This window comes from Ambystoma mexicanum, chromosome 10 (genome assembly GCF_040938575.1).
Source record: "Ambystoma mexicanum isolate Mex_15411 chromosome 10, UKY_AmexF1_1, whole genome shotgun sequence".
Lineage (NCBI taxonomy): Eukaryota > Metazoa > Chordata > Amphibia > Caudata > Ambystomatidae > Ambystoma > Ambystoma mexicanum.
This window is the reverse complement of record NC_090932.1, coordinates 150,058,206-150,074,323: the sequence shown is the minus strand read 5'-3', so window position 1 is coordinate 150,074,323 and position 16,118 is coordinate 150,058,206. Positions and strand designations below refer to the sequence as shown.

The 16,118-nt window shown below is 46.6% G+C and overlaps 1 protein-coding gene across 9 annotated transcripts in view; it reads right to left on the bottom strand.

Moving 5' to 3' along the window:
• SLC4A5 (solute carrier family 4 member 5) overlaps positions 1-16,118 on the bottom strand; it is an 802,545-nt gene that overhangs the window by 74,743 nt on the left and 711,684 nt on the right. For all 9 annotated transcript variants that reach the window (XM_069617635.1, XM_069617636.1, XM_069617640.1 and 6 more), the window contains 2 exons: positions 14,563-14,635; positions 1,877-1,945 (listed from right to left, as the gene is read on the bottom strand). In XM_069617635.1, coding sequence (XP_069473736.1) covers positions 1,877-1,945; positions 14,563-14,635 — 142 coding nt within the window. The remainder of the gene's footprint in view (positions 1-1,876; positions 1,946-14,562; positions 14,636-16,118) is intronic.

Genomic DNA, 16,118 nt, shown 5'->3' with positions numbered 1-16,118 from the left:
TCCCGAGACTGAGTCATCAGCACCTTCTGTTATATCAGACATTCCAACCAGATAACAATGAATGCACATAAATCAATGGAAATGACAACTGACACTGCCCTTCTGCTAACTGCGCATCATTCCTTAGGTCCCAACAACAGATACCGACTTGCAACAGTACCCCAGCGATTGATAAACAAAATGGCTGCTCTCTTTCTCTTTACTAAATGGGGCATCAGCACACAAGGCACTGTCTCTTGAGAAAGCCATGTTCCGACAAAACACGCACTCATGCATTTACACTCCACCTTAGGAAGAGGAAAAATTGATGAGCGTCCCAATTCCCAGCCCACCCAGACAACATTCCTAAAAACCACCAGGAGGAAATGTTCTGCTTGGACGTTGGGGGCATGTGGTACTCTCGCAATGGTGGGGTGCACTTTGTCCTCCTCTGCCGGAGTGTAAGAGGTACCCTTGATCACATACACACCTGCTGTAAGCTTCAGGTAGACCGGTGGAGGGTCAATGCAAAAAAACACCCACATTTTCATCAGCAAAAAGCGCAGGCTCTTCCCACTGTGTAATACCAATTTGGTACAGGGATCTGGAGGCAGAGCTGTATTTGCATCGGGCACAAAAGCCCCTGAAGATGTTCAGCTTCTCTGCTCTCGGTGGAAGGCCGAGGCGCCCGCCAGCAGGTATTTGCCGATTGGATGGAAGTCTCCACTCACTAATGGCAGTCTTCTGTCACAGGCGGAGCTAAACGTCTAGCATTAGATAGGCCTACAATGTCTGAGCCGTCCCACTCACCACGGCCGCTGGCGTTATAGCTTCTCTGTGTTTCTATCATAGTCTAGATTCCGCCCTGGAGGGTTTCAGTCTCTTGTATAATACTCGGCAAGTGGTTGGCTTTCTAAGCCAGCCCAGGACTGGTCTCTCAGTTGAGAAGCTTGTTTTTCACTCTCATAACATAGATGTCCAGAGTGACTAACAGCTTCCCAGAGCTTTTAGATGTGGTCCAGGTCATTGGTGCCATTTTGCATGTTCAAATGTGGCTGGACGCAGCTCCGCAAAGTTCCGTAGTGTTCAGGTTTCTGGTAGCAAGCAGGTTTTGCAGACCCCCCAAAAGGTACAGTGTTTTCTTGGCATTCTCACGGCTGAATTCATATCGGCAGTCGGCGTTCCACCACCTCCCGTGGTTCGCCGTTTCTTCTGAAGTCAAGTCTGTTTAAAGGATGCTGCTAGGTTTCATTTCACAGCAACAGTTCCCGGCACTCTGGGCTTCCAAGGCCATTCCAGTGTTATTGCTTTGGAATCATTTACAATGACCATCTTCTCTGATGGTAGAGTTTGATCATTTTGGGGCACCCTGGGACCTGCAGTCTTGAGTTATGTTTTAGGGAATGGTAACTTCACATGTACTAAAACAATACGGCGTATCTGATGGTAGGGTGAGGCTAGTTAATCCTGCTCCATTCACCTGCTGGAAAGCATATAGGGCAGCTGCCAGAGAAATCCTGGCCCCTGTGGCTCGGACCCCTCATGAGAAAGGATGGTGAGTTTCTGCAACTGACCACCATCTAAGAAATAATTCAGCAGATTTTTCCAATCTAATACCATATATTTTAATAATGACTTTAGACTGATTTGGCAGCTATCTTTGTAAAGAGCACAGGAAAGGAAAAAGTGCTCTAGTGATTTCATTGTCCCTTTACAATGTCGCGCCTTGAAACACTTGTGCATAGGCGCGTTATAAATGCCATATCATATCATATCATATCATACATACAATTAATGGTTGCCAAATACTGCTAGTTACCGCTACTAGGAGGATAAGAAACAGAAGTGATATAATGAGAGGGTGTGATGGGTGAGAGAGCAGCATCAGAACTCCTACCTGAATGCCATTTAGAGACGCCACTCCCATGTACAGGAAGACGCCGTACAGCACTGGCATCGGGATATACTGCGGATACAGAAAAACAGGGGCACACGTTCAGTGTGCCATTAACATAACAGTGCAATAAACACACTATGTTTCTTCACATGTTACATAATCTTTTTATGCCAGCTCATTGATGACATATCATGAGTTTCTTCTTCACTGGCAAATTAAAAATAGGCATTGGTGACATCAAATACTCTTTTTACAAATCAAATGAAACTCTCTTCATTTTTTAATAACCTAGTATACAAAATGTACACACAGACACATACAATACGAAAAAAAGTTCACTCAATACATATGGATATTTCACATGGCCAATACAATCTTTTTTTGTCCAAAAACGATTTTAAAACAGTAAGCTCAGGTCCTGTATTTGCAACAACATAAAAAGAATCCAACAACCTTCTTTTGATAGTTTTCTGTGCCGGTCCTCCCTGATACTCGCTTGTATAGAATTAGCTCCCTTAAACACTAGGGGCTCATTCTGAGTATGGCGGTCCGGAACTAAGGGCGCCGGTCCTCCCTGATACTCGCTTGTATAGAATTAGCTCCCTTCAACACTAGGGGCTCATTCTGAGTATGGCGGTCCGGAACTAAGGGCGCCGGTCCTCCCTGATACTCGCTTGTATAGAATTAGCTCCCTTCAACACTAGGGGCTCATTCTGAGTATGGCGGTCCGTAACTAAGGGCGCCGGTCCTCCCTGATACTCGCTTGTATAGAATTAGCTCCCTTCAACACTAGGGGCTCATTCTGAGTATGGCGGTCCGGAACTAAGGGCGCCGGTCCTCCCTGATACTCGCTTGTATAGAATTAGCTCCCTTCAACACTAGGGGCTCATTCTGAGTATGGCGGTCCGGAAATAAGGGTGCCTGTCCTCCCTTGTACTCGCTTGTATAGAATTAGCTCCCTTCAACACTAGGGGCTCATTCTGAGTATGGCGGTCCGGAACTAAGGGTGCCGGTCCTCCCTGATACTCGCTTGTATAGAATTAGCTCCCTTCAACACTAGGGGCTCATTCTGAGTATGGCGGTCCGGAAATAAGGGTGCCTGTCCTCCCTGGTACTCGCTTGTATAGAATTAGCTCCCTTCAACACTAGGGGCTCATTCTGAGTATGGCGGTCCGGAACTAAGGGTGCCGGTCCTCCCTGATACTCGCTTGTATAGAATTAGCTCCCTTCAACACTAGGGGCTCATTCTGAGTATGGCGGTCCGGAACTAAGGGCGCCGGTCCTCCCTGATACTCGCTTGTATAGAATTAGCTCCCTTCAACAATAGGTGCTCATTCTGAGTATGGCGGTCCGGAACTAAGGGCGCCGGTCCTCCTTGATACTCGCTTGTGTAGAATTAGCTCCCTTCAACAATAGGTGCTCATTCTGAGTATGGCGGTCCGGAACTAAAGGTGCCGGTCGTCCCTGATACTCGCTTTTATTGTTATGTTTTGTCCGGTCTTATCTCCTTGTGCACTTTGAGGCCAATGAGCGAGAAGCGCATTATAAGAATTAAAAATAATAATAATAATGTACGGGCACCCTTTCCAGATCGCCATACTACAATGATGCCAGTAGAGGGTAAGGATCCCCTGGCAGGCCTCACCTGCCGAGTTTTCAGGCCCCTGCTGGCATGGTTGTCACGGAAGCACTGGCACCGTAAGGAACAGTGCTGGTGCTTCAATGGCCCCATTCCAATGGGACTCCATGGAAATGGGGAGTAACCGTTACCGCCGCCCTTGTGATATCCCAGGGGAACTGAAAGGTGTCTCTGAAGGAGAAACTTATAACACATTTTCACAAGACCTTGCATCACATCTAGACAGAGCTGTAAATAATATCTTGCCTCACATTTAGACAGAACTTTGGGTATTGGCTTGCTTCCCATCTAGACAGAAATGTGAATGGTACCTTGAGTCACATTTAGACAAAAGTGTGACTATTGGCTTGCGTCACATCTAGACAGAACTGTGAACTGTGAATGATACCACATTTATACAGAAATGGGGAGCTATTCATGTGCCACATCTAAATAGAATTTTGGAGATTGGCAGGCACCAGATCGGGAAAGAACTGTGAAGATTGGCATGTGCCACACCTAGATAGCGATGGCACTTACCAACCCCACTAAACAATCTCGCCTCTCTGCATACACCTCTCAAACTCTAACCAAACGCAACCTCACCTCTAAAACACACCAAACAGCACGCACTTCACTACTCTGTAACAACAAAACAGAACACGATGGCTACCAACCGAAAAGCACACCTAAGCTCAGCGAACAGTGTTATCCGAACTGAAGCTGCCAACAGCATATCACAGCTCTCTTGCACTTTTCCCGCTTGGTCCTACTAACTCACCCTATCTCCTTTCGTGTTCAGATCTGCCAGAGCGCCAGAGGGCCCCTTCAGTGGTGATAGTGCATGGTACAAATGTCCTTTAACATTAACAAGCATTGTCGGTTTTAAGTAGAACTTTTATTCAAGCTTTTCATTAATACCTCTTATCAATTCATGTTGTCTCATAGTAATTTCACATGTTCCAGATCAGTGATATGTACCCTCTATGACTTTCAGGCTTGTGCCCTCTTCCAGCCATACACACCAGCCCTACACACACACAGAAGAAACGATAGGTGGGTAATGAGAAGTGTGGTCTATTTTTCTTATCAGATTGTTGTGATAGTGGTCAGGTTTTTTAACCTTTATGTATCTTATTTTTTATTGGTCAACTGTATTTGATGCAAGATGAGCTTCTCAACGTCCATACATTATTAATCCGTACGTGTCCTGAAGACGGCTTAAATGGCTCAAGTACACAAGGGAGAGATGTTAACTACACTGCCCACCCCCCTATTAAGCCAGAAACACATTCTGTGTTGACACTATCAGTAGACTACTATTCGATGTACATCACGAATCGTTTTTCCACTTCCGTTACTAATATCACCATTAATGTGTTTATGATTTATTAGTGTTTGCATGTAGCTCTGATGTGTTTCTCTGTATTTTTATACAATTTGTGTATCTTTGTATTGCAGTGTTGTTCTGCCTTTTGTAGATTTTTATATATGCTCTGAATACATTGTTTTTTAAGCGATCCTGACCCCATGAAACTGCTGAGTCATAGATAGCAGGTTTGCAATGGCCACACCAGGTCTGACCTCTGAATGTGTGCAAAGGCGGGGTAGCTTGTGGGATTTTGCTTGTGTTTCGCTCATCTATCAGGGCATCCAATATTCATTTGAAAAGATCTCACCTTGCCTACATTAGCAAACCACATTGAAAATAGGTTCACTGTCTCCCTTTGAAGGCAACCACAAAAAGTGCATCTCCATGTGACAAAAATCACTGCAACATCAAGTCCGCTTATTCGTTCAGCCTCATTACAAGGACTGTCGGCCTACCAGCAACCTCGCCTTTACCGTTTCTGCCGCCCGATATCCCGGTGATACCAGGATATTACGGGCAGTGGTGGAACGGTAAGTTCCCATTCCTGTGGCGTCCGATAGGACCCCACGGAAATGGGAACACTGAAACACCTGCACCATTGTTAACGGTGCCAGTGCTTAGGTCAGGCCTGCCGGTTGTTTACTGCCCCTACCGTCAGACTCAGAGTGAGCCGGTCCGGTAACGCTCTGACCGGCACCTTATTTCCAGACCGGCTCACTTGTAATGAAGGCCAATGACTTGTTTCCCAGTTCCAAATGATAAGGTAGAGTCTTAAAAATCTGTGGTTGCAGAGTTGCAAAGGCACTTTCTCCAGCATTGGATCTTTCATGGATTCACATGTTCATGAATATTCCCTGTCATCAGGCCGGGAATCCTTGGTAATAATAAAGCAGTTTTGCTTTACACTTAAAAACAGCTTGGTACTTGTATAGCCTATTGCTGTCACTTTGGGTTATACTGTCCCAGCCAATGACAGTGGTCCTCCTTATCTCCACCCCTGGCAGCCATCTACAGATTTCCACTGCACGTTTACGTGTTGGGAGGCCTCGTTGTTTCGCTCCTCAAAATTTCAACTTTTTTGTCTACTTTTGAGAAAATGTTCAAACTGTTTTCTTCATCATTTGTCAAGGCTGTGACCGCTGGTAGCGGGGATCCATTGCCGGTGAAGATCTGAACATCCAATGATCTTCTGAACATCCAACGATCTTCTCAGAGAAGTCCTCTTCTTGATTTTGAGGGCCTCTCCACACAGGCATGGCAGTCGCCAGCTAGATAAGCCTTTTCAGACCCTTCTCTAGGTGTCACCTCAAGAACATTTTTGTGGACGATCGACATGAGAAATTCATTTATTGTCTGAATCGGCACAAGGTGGACAACTGCTCCATTTGCCAAGCCTTCTCCATGAAGACTCAGAAGGATCGCCATAGAAGGTTGGTGGCTTGGTTGGAAGAGGGTCCCAGGGCCTCTGACGCAGCCTCGGTCCGGATTCATGGCTCTGCCAGGGTTGGCAGACCCATAGATCGGACTCCCTCTACAAAGAGGTTGAAATACCATGAGGACACTTCCCGGGGGAAGAAACCTAAAAGGGGACATAAGTCGCTGGCTTCGACTACATCCCCATCGACAACATCGGCAGTGGCCCAATCTATGGCCTGTCTAACCACGACTACAGCGACAACAAAACACTTGTCCCACTCTTCGAAGACAAGGGGTCCTTCAACGGCGACAATGTCTACCCTGTCTATGAGCTACAGGTGAACATTGATGCCAGTTACTTCATCCACAACCTCATCAATGACAGTCCCATTGACGACTCCGGTGATGATCTATCGATGAAAATATACAACATCGTCAATGACCTCTCCATTCACAATCAGTTTGCCAATGACTTCGAAGACGACTACAACAGTATGCAGGATCACTCTGCCTCCAATATCAGTATCTGCAACATTGGCGTTTACAGCACTGTCAACTCCAGTGCTTTCTTAATTTCCTAGGAGCATGGTTGTGCACAAGGAGATACCCCCATCTCTCTCTTCCCTACTGCGCCAAATAAAACCAAACCACTCTTCGCCCTGGTGCCAGTGAGACCTCTTGCACAGTTGATGTAAGAGGGTGCGTTCTCAGGAGATGAAGAGCCTCTGGAGGCTTTAGTCTGAGCATGACAAAATGAAGGAAGAAGTGGACACAATTGTGCCAGCACCCCGGCCACCACCAGTACCTGTTTCACCAGTGGCTGTTTCACCAGTGGATGTGCCTACTGTTCCTGTGGGAACACCAGCGGCACCCAGAGACTTGTCTGTAGACATCATGTCTACCCTGCAAACTTTAGTCACTGGATTGCAGCAGTGCCTGCTACCGCCAGCCCAGCAAGGTGTACAAGGTTGCCCAAGTAGGCCAAGTAGAAGTCCTCCTCCCTGGGCATCACGTGAGGCAGTGGCTGCACCACCACCACGCCCTGCAAGACCAACTCCTCAATTGTTTTCTGCCCTGCAGCTATGCTCACAGACACAAATCCTGGCCCAAATAAGGACACATCTCTGGCATGCATACTACTACTGATGAGTATGATGAGCTGGTGCCTGCCGGTGGGGAGCTAACAGACATGCCAAGCAGGCCTTCTAGAGATTCTCCTCCAGACGAAATCGGTTCTTCCCATGTTCTGCTCGCACAAGCTGTGAAGCTTTTTGATCTTGTTCCAGAGAAATAACGAAAGGAGGGGTTCCTTTTTCAGAGGCGGAAAGCCTCTAGAAAATTGGTAGTTGCTGTCCCAATGCTTGACGACATCTCGGAGGATGGGCTGCTGATTATGAAAAATCCTAGCTCAGCACCTCCAAAGAAAGTGAGGAGGGAAACCTAAAGGTGGCCTCGTTACACCTATCCCTCTCTTATCTCGACGGCAGAGAAATGAGAGGTTTACATCGTTCCTGGTCCCATCATCTCCATCGGCAATGTACCGCAGGTGTGAGAAACGCTATTCACTCAGACAGCCTTTTAGACCCTATCTTAATGACCCAACTGAAGATATAAGTTTGCAGTCAATAGAGCAGGTAGACTGACTGTGACCATGCAGAGGTTGAAGACCTCAAGACAAAGACTATGACATAGATGCTTTAGACATGAAGCGCATCTGCATCCCTGCATGAGGCTACTCAGACACTTAGATCAAATTGCTTGTAGACATGAAGAACATGCTTATGACCCACTTAGATAGAGGACATACACACTCTTGCTATGCAGTAACTGCAAGTTGCGCAAGAAAACATATAAGCCGCTTGCCGACGCTTAAACGCAACTAACATGGGCAGTCACATTAAATTAGGATGGGAGCCACATCTACATTGAAATGATTGGAAGGTACTAAAGGGACTCCAGAATACAGAGAGAGGCTGACATGCTGAGTTTGCATTGACGCGCAGAAGAGGCTGTCAGTGCAGCCAGTGTGCATACTCTTGACAAGAACAACGAGGGAGAATGTTTAATGTTAGCAGACAAGATAGGACAACACCTGCATATGTAAAGATTACAGTCCTCATAAATGCAAGCAGGAGAAGTCAAATGTGTGGTCCCTGCACACGTGATCTGAACCTGGGAAACAAAGCCTATTCATTCAAGCCAGGCTGAGGCGGTTGTTCCCATACAACCGAGGACAGGATGATACAAAAGTAATACCTGGTTCAAAGCCAAATGTTCTGTCGCATGATCTAGAGGATCGGAGATGGTAACTTCTTGGGAACATGCAGCACCTTTTGGGCCATTCTCACCACCTTGAACAGTTGTACTTGGCCTGGTAACTTTCCAAAGTTGCAAGGCTCAGAAGACCCTAAGCTCACACTGTGTTGCATAACCCAATCACAGTGCACTAACCTGAAATATTTGTAGTTGCAACATTTAGAAGGTGGTCACAGGAGGAGCCACGAGATATGTTTCATTCAATCAATATACTAATCCCCTACATTTGTTGTGTGTAGTCTATCCTATTAACCAATATTATTCCACCTTAGGTTTTGTGTGATGTGTCATTATTGTGTGACATCACCGTGCCTCAGAAACACCGGACGAGCCTGTGAACGACGAGACAGTATTGAAGAATGCTGTGTTGTCCATTGCTTGATCCCTGTCTGAGAGCTCTCATATAAACAGTAAACCTTTTTGCTACATTGCTGGACTCTTCTGTTTTTGAGTGCACAGGATTTCCTCGGCCCAGTTCCTCTTGCGTGTAATCAGTAAGATTAACAAATCCCTCGCCTTAATACAGGTGGTAGCAGAGAATGGCTGCCAAGACCCCTGGTGAATAATACCGTTTTTTCCCGCTGCCTGCCCGAAGGGATGCGTTGCGACCCACGAGGACTGGACTAAAGACCACATGTGGACATCGAGAAAGTCGTCAGGAGCCCCCTTGGTGAAATTTCTGCCCAATCCCCATGGGACGCCTAGCAGACCGGATGGCAGAGTGGCAGATTGTGGGAGTAACGGTGTGTGAGGGCTTCAGCAGATCCGTGGAGTGTAAGTATAGGCCCAGCAATTTAACAAATGTTGGGGAGCAGAAGTGTTGTTTTGTGATTTGTTTTTGTGTTCTTTATGAGGTATACCTGTTTCCAGGTGTTATCTAGTTTACGGATTAATTATGTATGGGTACCTGTTTCTAGGTGCTAGCTTAGTTTGCGGATGACAAGAAGTATACCCGTTTCTAGGTGGTTAGCTTAGTTTACAGATTCATTATTTATGTATACCTGTTTTCCAGGCAGTTAGATTAGTTTACGGATGGCGAGAGGCATCCCTTTGTCTAGGCACTATCTGAGGTCGCGGAAGGTGGTATCTCACTGAATCTTTATAGATGTATGTACTCCTATGCTGCGGTGTAGAAGAAGCACCACATACTTTTAACGATTAGTATCCCCTGTGAGTTAAAGAGCAGGATGACGGCTGTGCGGTATTTGTGTTGCAATGCGTAAGTGTATTGTGGGGTTTGAGAGTGCACTCAAAGTATTGGGTTTGCATAAGAGCTTGTGATGTCACACACAAAAGGTTGTTAATAGGACATAACACATTGACGCGGGGGTGAAGGCCTGCACCGGGGCACAGAATTGTTGGCAAAACAAAGTAAATATGGAAAAGATGGTGGTTTAGAACTGGACGAGGTAGTGTGGAAGCTTTAGAGGAGTGCTGTACCATTTGGGTTGGCCTTGAAGAGCATGTGGAAGAACTGTGGCTTGGCCTTTGAGAGCGGAGAGTAGAGTGAAGACGGTGTGCGGAACACACCCTGGTGGTAGTCGGTGAGCTAGAGAGGCTGATGGAATAAATTGGGGGTTGTGTTTTGGAGAAGTTGATTAATTGTGATACTGAATTTATCATTGTTTAAGTGTACAACATCCCGGTTTGAGATCAAGTAAGTACTGGAAGTCTGAGAGGGATGTGCCACTTATGGGGGTATACACCCCTGAGACACTTGTACAAGTCCCTCAGCACGGAATGGACTCACACTACTGATGGCAAAATGGTAAAGCCATGGCCCAGGGAAGGCTCTCTTTTGAAATCTGTGCTGCAAAACATGTCCACATACTTACTGCTGCATATAAAGGAAAGAAACTGAGTAGCAGGTTAGGAATATTGGAGTTATGGAAAATGTTTGAGGACAAGGAAGAGGACCCATCAAAAAAGGAGTGGATGCTCAGTCAGCATGACATAGTGGTGGAAGCGCCCATTCCTCCTTCTCCTCAAACTGCAGATCCTCCAATCGAAGGCCAGGGATTTATCCCCTTGAATGGGCTAAAAGCAATGGCAGGATATATTAACCCCATTTATGCTCCTCCTGAGAATAGTTGCGAAGATATACTTAGTGGCGCTAAGCTGGTGAATAATAAAATAGGGACTATGATTGATGAACACAAGGAACGCAGCAATTTGCAAGCTAACGTTAACTGGGGGCAACAAGGTAACTAAGGGACGCAAGGGGGACTTAGAAGTGATGGTTCGCCCAAGCGAGTGGGTGGGAGGCAAGATATTCCTTAAAATGGACGAAAAGAGTGTAACGGGGCCCAGAGACATTTAGGAGGAAGTTCAGAAATGATGGGAAAAAGAGAATGGGCAGAAATAATGGAGGAAGTGAGCAGAAGAGAAAGGGAGGAAAGGAAGGAACTGGAACAGTTAAGAAAGGAGGCAGGGAAATTAGAAGCGAAAGAGAGAGATGAGAGAGAAAAGAGAAGACAGAAAGAAACAGAGGAGAAGGTGAAAAGAAAGGCTGAGGATGAGAAGGAAAGGCAGACGTAATTAAGACAGGAAAAAGGAAAAGGAAAATTGAAAAACTTGTTAAGGAACATCGACGCATATAGGAAGAGGAGAGAGATAGAAGACAGGAGCGTGAAAGAGAGAGAAGTAGAGGGAGATGCCTCAAGGAGGAGGAGGACATAATGACAAGACCCAAACTTTTAAATGACTAGGAGGTAGAGTTAATATGGAGGAGAATTGGGACATTTTATAGGAGTAGGATTAATAGTGCTTCTGCCCCTAAGGCAAGCAGAAGCATAGCAGGGACCCCACAGAAGGGGGGAAGTGCCTCACTGGACACAATAGGAGAGAGATGACAAGGGTAGAACTTGTTGAGGAGACTTAACTTTGAGGACAACGGGAGCAAAGACAGCGATACAGGAGCGAAGACAGCGATGACAGCTTAGAGACAATGGGGTCGGAGTAAGCCCAGAGCGGGAGACATTGTGGGGCGAAGGGGAAGACATGGAAAGGGGGACACTGGAATTTGAGGCACACCTTAAGCGCTCCAAAGGTAGATCACGTAGTGCCAACAAAGTCACCCCATATGCGCAGAGGTTAAGGGCATTACCTGGATGAAGAAGAACTAGTATGGCGGGAGCATTTACTGTCACAAGGCTCAGGAAGACATGACCAAGGTATGGGGTTGACACAGTTCCTGCTGCTAGAAAAGGGTGGCGGACGACCACAATACATTCAGTGGCAACAGATGGGCAAGGACAATTTGAGGTGTAACCTACCCTCATTAACTGCGGGAATGGGGAAATGAATTGATGAGCTAGAAAGATTAATGGCAGGAACAACATTGGCAGTGGGTGACATGAAGAGTTTACTTTCAGCCATTCTTGGGAGGTAGCTGACGATATTTGGAAAAGTTACAGGTCCTCCTGGAGTGACAGTGCAGAACACAGCACATGATGGAGTGCCGTTCAATAACTGTAGAGCAGCCGTATGGTGGGCTCTCAGGGTAAAGTACCCGGACACATCTGACATAAGCAAAATCATGGCACGCAAAATGCGTGAGGAGGAGGATGCACTTCAATATATTCAGGAGATACAAGAATGTTGGCGTCTTGAGACGCATGAAACGTAGGACTAAATGGTGGGTTTATTTTACCACATATTAAGCCAGGGATTACCAGAGCAGGTACAGAAGCAGTTGAACAAATTAGTGGGGAAGGAGGTGGAGCCATGGTCAGAATTTCATTTGACTATAGTGCATTATTGTCGAAATAATGCAGGAGAATGTGAGTAAGAAATACGAGGAGAGAAAATGGGAAGTTAGTACAGAAAAAACAGTCAAAATATTAAATAGAAGGGGCGATGTTGGCAAGTGCAGAGGGGGTGGCTACCCCGAAAACTCAGTATCTGCAGCCAATGGCAGGGGGAGGCTTTACAGTTAGAGGGGACTCAAACTATTGGCTGCAGGGAAGAGGAGGTGTGACCAGGGGGAGAGGAGCAGGGCACCCAGCACAGCAGCACAGAGACGGAGTTAACTGGGGACAGCTCAGACCGATAGAGAGTCCACCACAGTGTTGGACATGCGGGAAGGTAGGCCATATAGCTTGAGTGTGTAGAGGCAGAGAGGGAATGCAGCAGAATGGGGAGGCAACATACCTGCCGACACACAACACTGAGCAACCCCACTATCATGTCCAAGATCCCACCTCGCTTCCCACTTTCAGGGGCCATTATAAAAAGCCACCTCAAAGATGTTATTGGAGGGTGCAAAGAGAGTTGAGCTAGGAAGGAATGTGTGAGGTGTGGAATGGGTGGTGGGCTAGGGAAGCCGAGGTGGTAAGTTTAGTTCGGTAATTGTACAGAAATTGTTTTCATGGAGTACTTGATTTTTACATATAAGAAATGAATGGTTAGTGTAAATGGATGAATTTGAAACCAATGCCCATAACAGATGGTCAGTTACACCCTAGAGGATGACTTGGTCATTGCAATTCTCAGCCTGTACAGGTGCAGGTACTGGGCCTCCTCATCCTGGTCACTGTGAGGCTCCCAATTTTCGGGACTGAGCATCAGCACCCAGTGCACCATGCAGCACGTAATAGTGGCCTCAAGGACCTTTTCAGGGCCTCACTGCAGGACGTCTCCTATCAGGGAAAGGCTGCAGCACCTGACCGGCAAGAACCCAGATACCTGCTGAATGGAGCCATAGGTTGCAGTGTGGGCATCATTGCAGTTTGCCACCTGCAACTGAGCGCTCTGGGTGGGTGTGAAGAGCCATGGCATTTTGGAGTGTGATGCGCCACCTGAAAAATGTAAGCAAAGATTTAGGGCCTAATTCATGTTAACATTTAGCGCAGTGCAAAGTGACCTTGCACTGCCAACAAACACGCTGAACCGGGCCTAATTCACACAGCGGTGCAAAATGGATTTTTGTGGAGTAAAGTCACTTTGCACTGCAAAAGTACTCTTTGTCCCACTGTAAATGGATCTAATTCGCAAAAAAAGCACTATGTCCAATGCTTTTTCTTTAAATTAGGCCCATTTAGCGTGGTGCAAAGAAGACTTTTGCAGCACAAAGTGGCTTTGCTCTGCAAAAATACACTCTGCACTGCTCTGTGAATTAGGCCCGGTTCAAAGTGTTTGTTGACAGTGAAAAGTCACTTTGCACCGCACTAACCCTGATTCATGCAACGTTTTCCTATGGGATTGCACCATTATAAAACACTTCCATGAATCAGGCCCTATCACAGGGTAGCAGTGACTGTGATTTCCTCATTGCCTCCTACCTTCAGCCCTGTGCATCCCACTTCATAACTGGAAGGAGTCATGGTCTGTGTGGGACTGACGGGCGCATACGTGGGGAGAGTAAAGCCAAAGGGCCGATTCATGGAATATTCGCCCGGTTCAAAGTGACTTTGCCCTGCTGAAAGGTGACTTTGCACTGCCGACACAAACCCCAGATTCATGGAACTGGGCAAAGTGTATTTTTGCAGTGCAAAATGACTTTGCACCGCAAAAATACACTTTGTTAAATTCCATTAATCAGGGTTTGTGTCGGCAGTGCAAAGTCACTCCGAACCATGCAAAACATTCCATGAAGAGGGCCCAAAAGGTTCAGGGCCTGATTCATGGAAGTGTTTTGTAATGGCGCAATTCCGTAGGTAAACGTTCCATGAATCAGGCCCTTAAGAGATTGTGGATGATAGCGAGTTACTGACGTCGCACACCTATTTTTGCTCATGTAGAAGCGGCTTCAAACCATAATGTTTGTAATACACAGACAGGCCAGTACTTATGGACATAGACAGGCCAGTACTTATGGACATGCCCCAACAAGGTATACATAGAAGCAAGGGCTGTCTAAAGGTAAATGTATGCCTGGTGATTTCAGGTGACGTTTTGGAAAAAGCAGAACATACGATAGGCAGGCATCCAATACTGCGATGTCATTGGTGCATAACGTCCTACCTTCAGAACTGGAGCGAGGAAGACCGATATCCCCGTCAGAATGAAGACTATGATACCGGTCACTCTTTGTTCCCTGCCAAAATAAAAGTGCAATCCCATGCATTAAATTCCATTCACGGCGCAAGAATGTGCAAAGAGAACCTTTCGCTGTTCTGATGTGTTTCAGCACAGGTTAACAGGGAAAAAGAAAGAAACATAGGCCGCAAACATATTGACACAATAACATTGAGTTGGTCATTTCATTGTAAATGTTAACATATTTTAACATAGTTGGATTTCCTCACAAGGAATGTAACATTGCGTTCCAGACTTCTGCAAGAAAACTGCATGGCGGGTGCAAATGATGACTCCTGTGCTAAATTGCATTTCCATGTTACTTGTGCTCCACTGATTGCATATAAGAACCATCAGGAATGCCGTCTGAGGGGAAAGGAATAGGCTCTGTAATGTGCATGTCTGAACCCCAGAAGGCAGGTTTTGCCCTGACCAAGCCTGTACTCGCGCACATAAGGTTTGCACTGAAGGCAGGGACTTTACTATGGTGCTCACGGGTGCTTTATAAAAGCCTATTGCACTCCATTTCTTTCCATTTGTCGTGTTGCGGGGAAACGTCCCACAAGGACTATCAGGCCGTGTAGGCTGAAATAACGGAGTCCCACACAAGCAGGACTAACTTTATTCTTGGACTGAGGACTGCCCGTCCTCGGACGTCACTTCCCCTAGTGGGGAATGTGACCCAAACCTCGCCTCACACATAACAAGGCTGATCAGTTACGCCTCGCAACATGACATCTCCCGCTTTCTTAAATGCTAACATACAAACATCAACCCATTTCTTCAATGAGTCTAATAGGCTTTATTTTCACTTGGACAGGCTTCCTTCTCTCTGGCCGTCCGGGCTTTGTCTTGGTGTTTCCTGTTCAAGTGCCTTCCACTCCTCCTCAGATGCTTCACTTCCTTCTTGACAGGAAACTTCAGAATCCCATCTGCATCGACTTCTCATAGGGGCTTTCCACTGAGCCTGTCCTCCCCCGCGTTCGTAAAAGTGGGATATGTTTCTCGTTACTGTCCTCCCCTCCTCTCTTTCTGCCATTATCATGCAGCGAGGCTTCCTCGCGACGTCAGGATTTCTGGAGCAAACGTGGAATCTTCCTTGTGCTGTCTATCTTGGCGTGCTGTTACCGGATCACCTACGTGAATGGACCCTTCCCACCACCTCTTTTCTTATCCGCATACTCATCTTCATCTTCTCCACCGCGTCTTTAGGACAGACCTGCCCATCACAATCCTTCCTCCCACCTTGGCTCTGGCCCTGAGAAATCCTGGTTCTGATTTTTCTGCCGAACATGAGGTCAGCCAGGCACATCCCTGTGGTGCTGTGAGCGGTGCGGCAAAAGTCTCTGAGGAGTTGCAATAGCACTTGCTCAAATGGCATGCCCGCCACCTGTGCCACTTGTAGGGACCTTTTCATATTCACCATAAATCGTCCGACTGTGCCATTGGCTTGGGGCCAGAGGGGCGTGATCTTACGATGTTGAAAACCCATGTACTGAACA